Here is a 6,720-nt window from a genome sequence, read left to right on the forward strand (position 1 = left end):
TATATATATATATATATATATATATATATATATATATTAACACATCTTATTACTAATTAAAATATTATTAAAGAACTATATTCTTGTTCATTTCTTTTAAAATTACTTTAACAAATAAAAATGTAACAATATTTTATTCTTCTTAATCTCACTTTATCAATTAAAATATACATAACTTCATGCATCCTTTCGATAAATTATACATATCATATATATAAGATCATAGTATATCCATCATTAATTTATATTTATATAATGGTAAAAAATAAAATAAAATATTTTTTATTTTATTTTCTGAATTAAAGTAAGATAAACATTTGCTATTTTTAAAAAATTATTAGAAAAAAAATGTGTCAAAAAGAAAATAAAAATATATTTATTTGAAAATTATGTATTTTTGACCTAGTAAACAATAATAAGGGCATTTTTAGGACCAAATTATTGATGATAAGAGCATTTTTGGATCAAACTTCAAACGGAGTATTTTTTGTCCCTTTGGAGCATTTTTATTTCTTTAGCATAGTTTAGATATTTTTAACTCTTTTCCCTTTAAAAATAATTAACGAAGTACTACATTAAGTAGTTTAATTTACATTTTACATTATTTAAAATAGGCAAAAGTATTCATTACCCCCCTGAACTTGAAGCTTTTTATACAATGTACACCTAAACTTTATTTTGTTTTAATTACCCCCCTGAACTTGCTTATTCATCCTACACGTACACCTTTTCCGTCCACTCAATATGATCGTGTCTACACGCGCATGACACGTAGATAAATAATTTACCACCTAGATAAATAATTTGCCACCTAGATAATTATTATGTTACCTAGATAATACCGACCTTCAAATGTAAACTTCTGAAAGAAGCTTCTCGATTTTCTCTGAACCTCTCTTTGATCTTCCCTAAACCTATCTTTGATCTTCCCTAAACCTCTCTTTGATCTTCCCTAAACCTCTGACGAAAGTGTAATCGACAAAGTAACGAGTAGATTTGTGCCATTAGAGAGTTCGTGAAGTGTTTGGTCGATTTTCTCTAAACCTCTCTTTGATTTTCCCTAAATCTCTCTTTGATTTTCTCTAAACCTCTCACGAAAGTGTAATCGACAAAGTAACGAGTAGATTTGGCAAGTGTATTCGACAAAGTAACGGTAGATTTGTGCCAGTTGCAGTTCGTGAAGTGTTTGGTCGTTTTTCTTTGGATCTTGTCTGAAATTGTGTCTACAAGTAAGTGATTATCCACTCGATTTCGCGTAGTCTTGATGTATTGTTGTCTGTTTTCTTTACTTTTTCATACATATTTTGCCTATTTTGCCTATTTCGTTTAACGTTTCGCCATAGTTTCCGATTGAGTTTCAGATTAGGGGTCTAATACTTTTCAACTAGAATTTTCACTTAATGAATGTATTATTATGAAGCTTTTTACCTTATTCATGCATGAAATTTAGGCTTTTTGGTAAAATTAAGGTTCTAAGTATTAGGGTTTCTGGTATTGTTAAATGGTGGGGTATTTTATAATTGGCAGCCTTTATAATTTGTTTAAGTATATTGTGTGGGATGCCTATTGTATGTTGTTGAGTAATACATCTACTATCCTAAGTACCAATTGTTGCTTATGTTTTGGTGTTATTATATATGTTTCGATTTTGTTGCTTGCATTGTACAATATACTGATTATTATTGTGGTTATAGGTTGACAGTATGACTAGTAAGTACCTCAATTTAAGGTTCAAATTTGGGGGTATGTTGGTGAGTGAGGTAGGTCCAGTATATGTTGGGGGTAGGACTGCATATGTAGACAATGTGGATGAAGATCATTTATCAATTCCTGAACTTGCAGATTATGCTAAGTCTTTTGGGATTAGTAAGTTAGGAAAAACATATGCAGCTCCATCTCTAGGGGGTGATTTGGTGGAATTGAAAAATGACATGGACATTTGTAGCATGGCATTATTTATGCATGATGGGGACACAATAGATATTTATGTGTGTGATAACACTATTCTGGATGATGTGGGTCCCAGTGAAGGTCAAATTAGTCAATCTTTAAGTCAAGTGGTTGAGTCTTTTAATTCACATGGGGAATCTCTAACTGCACAACCAAAAAAATCAGATCTAGGTTTAGGTTCCTCTTCTTCCTTTCCAGCTACTGAAAGACTTGAAAATGATGGGATTGCAAGGGTCGAACAAGAATGCCAACAAGAAAGTGATGATGATTATTCTTCAATAGATTGGACTGATACTGAAGAAGAAGTTGAACCAACTATCCAACAAGGAACTGAACCTTCTATTCAACAAGAAGTTGAGCCAACTATCCAACAAGGAACTGAACCTTCTATTCAACAAGAAGTTGAGCCAATTACCCAAGAAAATGCAGAGGAAGACATAGACAGTGATTCTGTCTGTTCTGACCAGTCTATTGACTATGGTAGTGATGTGCATGAGGAGTTGAGAATTGTTAAGGAAGATGTGAGAAAACTTAGAGAAAGTAGGAGGAGAAAGAAGAAGGAAAAACCAAAAGGTTTTTTAGGTGAAGTTGGATTTGATGAAGGGTATGAGGATATTGAAAAAGGGAAAAAGAATTTCAAGGGTAAGCTAACAGAGGATGAGCCATACTATGACAGTTCTGACTGTGATAGTTTTCAAAGTGATGAAGAAGAACCTGTTTCTGATGATGAACTTGAAGGAGGGAGTTTAAGGGGGAGAAAGAAGAGTAATAGGGTGGTATATGATTCTTCTTGTGATATTGTAATATGGCAGTGTGGTTTGATATTTGAAAGTGTAAAGCAATTTAGAGAGGCAGTTACAAAATATGCTATAAAAAAAGGAGTTGAGTTAGATAAGTATGTGAATGAGAGTACTAGAGTGAGAGTGAAGTGTAAAAGTGGTTGTCCATGGCTGTTGTATGCAAGCAAGGAAGGAAGGAGTGAGAACTTTACTATCAAGACATACAATCCAAGGCACAAATGTACCAGGACAACCAATAATATTTTGTGTAATTCAAAGTTCTTATGCAAGTATCTGAAAGATAGGATTATTTCTCAACCTAGTATAAAAGGGTGGGAGATACAAGAATTGGTGAGGAAAGAGTTGAATGTTCATGTAGGCAAGGCAGTTTGTTTAAAAACAAGAAAAATTATTTTAAAGGAAATTATGGGAGATCATGTGGCAGAATTTAACAGAATCCTAGACTACAAGGATATGTTACTCCAAACAAATCCTGGTAGCACTTGTGTTGTGAAGCTTAAAGATTCAGAATCAGGAAATGGGATGAAACAATTTCACTCTTTTTATATTTGTTTTGATGCTATGAAAAAGGGTTTTCAACAAGGATGCAGAAGATGTATAGGGCTAGATGGGTGTTTTCTAAAGGGAATTTGCAGGGGTCAACTTTTGGTAGCTGTTGCTAAAGATGCAAACAACCAAATGTATCCAATAGCATGGGCAGTCATTGATACTGAAAGCAAGTTGACATGGAAATGGTTCATGACCATTCTGAAAGATGATCTTAATCTAGGAAATGGTTCCCAGCTAACTATCATTAGTGATATGCAAAAGGTAATTGAATATCTTTCTTTTGTTTATGTTTCATGTAATTGCTAAAATTTAACTTGCTTTTTTTGCTTTGCAACTACAGGGACTAATAGCTGCTGTAGATGAACTATTTCCAGAATGTGAGCACAGAATGTGTGCTAGACACATATTAGCAAATTGGTCACAAAACTTCAGAGGCTTAGAGAGAAGAAAGAAATTTTGGGCTTGTGCTAGATCAACATTTGAGGCACAATTTAAGTACAATATAAATGCCCTGTCCAAGCTGGGAATAGGTATTGTTGAATCCCTTATCAAATACAACAAGGAGACATGGTGTAAAGCTTTTATTCAAACATTTTCAAAGTGTGATAGCATAGATAACAACATGGCAGAGAGTTTCAATTCTTGGATCTTGGGACCTAGGAACAAGACCATTGTAACTATGTTGGAAGAAATTAGAGTTAAGGTGATGAGTAGAGTGAGTAAGTCAAGAGCATTTGCTGAAACATGGACAGATGGAATATCTCCAATGGCAATGATGGTATTCAATACAAATGTAACAAGATCAATGCAGTGCAACATTGAATGGAATGGTGATGTTGGATTTGAAGTGTTAGAAGGGGTATACAAGCATACTGTGAACTTGGGTCAACAAAAATGTAGTTGCAGATCATGGGAATTAAAAGGTATCCCATGTGCACATGGTATAGCAGCAATGAACCACTTGAACATGGATGCATCACAAGCAATATCTAGTTGGTATAGAAAAGACACATATATGAAGACATATTCTCATTTCATTCAACCAGTCCCAAACATGGAAATGTGGCCTGAAAGTAGAAACCCAATGGTTGAACCACCTGAGGCAAGACAAATGCCTGGTAGGCCACCAAAGAACAGAAGAAGAGAAATTGGTGAAGTGAGAAAAGCTGGAAAGTTGCCAAGAATGGGGACAGTAATGACATGTTCACTTTGCAAAGGACCAAATCATAACAAGAGAAATTGTCCAAAAAATCCTAAACCTAAGTCTACACCAACACCCACTCAAGAGGTACATTCATATTAATTTGCTTTTATAAATTATGTTAGATTACTTATTAAATTTAATGTCTTGTTGTGTTCTTTTTCCAATCATATTAGTCCACCACTGGAAAAAAGAGGGGTAGAGGTCATTATGAAAGAACAAGCACCAGTAAGACTGGTACAAGAAGAGGTGCAGGAAGTGGTTACAAGAAGAGGCCTAAAGTTGTTGGACAAGGTGTATTTGTTGCTGATACTGGATATACGTGTATTAATGTAAGTGTCTTATAAACTGTCAAAATTATATTTGTCTTCTAAATGTGAATCCCAAAATAACTATGTAGTTGATATTGCAGCAAGGATTGTCTAGCAGAAGGAGGGTTAATACTGGTGTGGTGAGTTCTGCACATGTGACAGGTGATATTGGTTTTAAACCTACCAAGGGACTGAAGTGGAAAGGCAAACAGGCCATGACTCAAAGACAACTTCAAGTCGAAAGTGTTGTGCGTCGTATTCAAACCAGATCAAAAGCTGATGGCATTCAAACAAGGTCACAAGCCAAAGGAAAATCACTCTCAAAGAAAACTTCTTAGTTGTGTGGTTGTGGTGTCCAACCAAACTTGAAATAGTGTTTTATGTGGTTTTATGTGTTGATGAATCTATGGTTGTTCAAACAAACTTAAAGTAGTTACTGTTTTATGTTTTGCTAGTTAACTTAAGTTATTGTGGTTGTTGGTTGGTGCTTGTGTGGTTATTCAACTAACCTTAAAGTAGTGATTGTTTTATGTTTTGCTAGTTAACTTAAGTTATTGTGGTTGTTTGTTGAAACAATGAAACACTATGATGCTTCTTTTTTATGATCAAGAAAGCACTAGTTATGTTATGTTTGTTGCCTTCATGTTATTATTTCATGGTATCATAGTACCCATTACATGTAATTGTATTGATCAGCAAAAACAGCAAAAACATACATTAATAGAATACCAAACCAAACTAATCCACAAAATGAGTTCCTAGTTCTGTTGAACAAGGAACACCAAACCAAACTAATAACAATTGCATTAAAAAAATATTCAACAACAAACTAAATAAAAGAACAATATCACATTGCATATCAAACTAATACCCAAAATCAGTTTCAATATCCATTTGCACTTGAGCTGTTCTTCTTGTTTGTTGGTTTTCTTCAACAAACCCAAAATTACAATATTCGCTTGGGTCGGAAATTCAGGATCATACCAATCGAAAAACTTACAAGAATTTCGAAATGAGGACTGCATTCATAAAATCAAAGTTAAAAAAATGAAATTGCATAATACGAAGTTGTCAAATAAAAAGCAAAAAAGGAGTAACAATACATACCCCATAGTGTCTACAACCGAAAAATCTACGTCCGGGATTGTCATTTGTCCATGAAATTTTCAGAATTGGAGGAGCCCCACATAAACAAACAAGTCTCCTGCTATTGTTCATGAATTTAGCAATAACAATTAAAATAAAAAAAGTGAGAAAAATCTGAAATTTGAAAAAGGGAGAAGGGATGAAGAAGAATAAATAGGTAGAGAATAGAGAGAGAAAAAATCTTAAAATAACCCAAATATTAAAGAAAAAATAGATTTTTACTAATATTACCGTTGTAACTTTATGATGTGGCAAAAAATTGCTGTCTCACGCGCCGTCTAGAGTTTGATTTCAGTTTCTATGCCAGGTGGACGGAAAAGGTGTACGTGTAGGATGAATAAGCAAGTTCAGGGGGGTAATTAAAACAAAATAAAGTTTAGGTGTACATTGTATAAAAAGCTTCAAGTTCAGGGGGGTAATGAATACTTTTGCCTTTAAAATAACGGAAAAGGGCCTAAAATACCCTTGAAGTATTAGAAATGGTACAAAATTACCCTTCATCCATCTATTAGCTCCAAGATGCCCTTCTCACCAACCTATTGGCTCCAAAATACCTTTGTAATCCACCTTTGGGTTCATAATTAACCACTTATATAACGGTTTTAAATTTAAACTATTTAAATATTTTTTTAAATACGTGACCCTCAACTATTTTTTATAACTTAACTTATTAATATAACTTATAAAACAATCCATTACCCACTCATTACTAATTAAACCCGCCCCAATTAATAAACCTGACCCGTTACTAATGCAATAATAG

The 6,720-nt window shown here is 33.6% G+C and overlaps 1 protein-coding gene and 1 long non-coding RNA gene across 2 annotated transcripts; one reads left to right on the forward strand and one right to left on the reverse strand.

Moving 5' to 3' along the window:
* Positions 1-671: 671 nt before the first annotated feature.
* Positions 672-5,396, forward strand: LOC114076792. The gene is made up of 4 exons (XM_027916305.1): positions 672-3,560; positions 3,640-4,587; positions 4,677-4,832; positions 4,913-5,396. The coding sequence occupies exons 1-4, from the start codon at positions 1,704-1,706 to the stop codon at positions 5,147-5,149; spliced, it is 3,198 nt and encodes a 1,065-aa protein (XP_027772106.1). The 5' UTR covers positions 672-1,703; the 3' UTR covers positions 5,150-5,396.
* A 35-nt stretch (positions 5,397-5,431) lies between these two features.
* Positions 5,432-6,055, reverse strand: LOC114076793. Its single transcript, XR_003577833.1, has 2 exons — positions 5,919-6,055; positions 5,432-5,830 (listed from the first exon to the last, which is right to left on the reverse strand). It is a non-coding gene; the product is annotated as an uncharacterized LOC114076793 (long non-coding RNA).
* Between the last annotated feature and the right edge of the window lie 665 nt (positions 6,056-6,720).

Source organism: Solanum pennellii, chromosome 4, assembly GCF_001406875.1.
Source record: "Solanum pennellii chromosome 4, SPENNV200".
Lineage (NCBI taxonomy): Eukaryota > Viridiplantae > Streptophyta > Magnoliopsida > Solanales > Solanaceae > Solanum > Solanum pennellii.

Bases quoted from the DNA above. Each gene is read 5' to 3' on its own strand.
- LOC114076792 (XM_027916305.1), top strand. From the start codon at position 1,704: ATGACTAGTAAGTACCTCAATTTAAGGTTCAAATTTGGGGGTATGTTG. The intron at 4,588-4,676 runs GTACATTCATAT...CAATCATATTAG, and splicing joins CACCAACACCCACTCAAGAG to TCCACCACTGGAAAAAAGAG. The intron at 4,833-4,912 runs GTAAGTGTCTTA...TTGATATTGCAG, and splicing joins CTGGATATACGTGTATTAAT to CAAGGATTGTCTAGCAGAAG.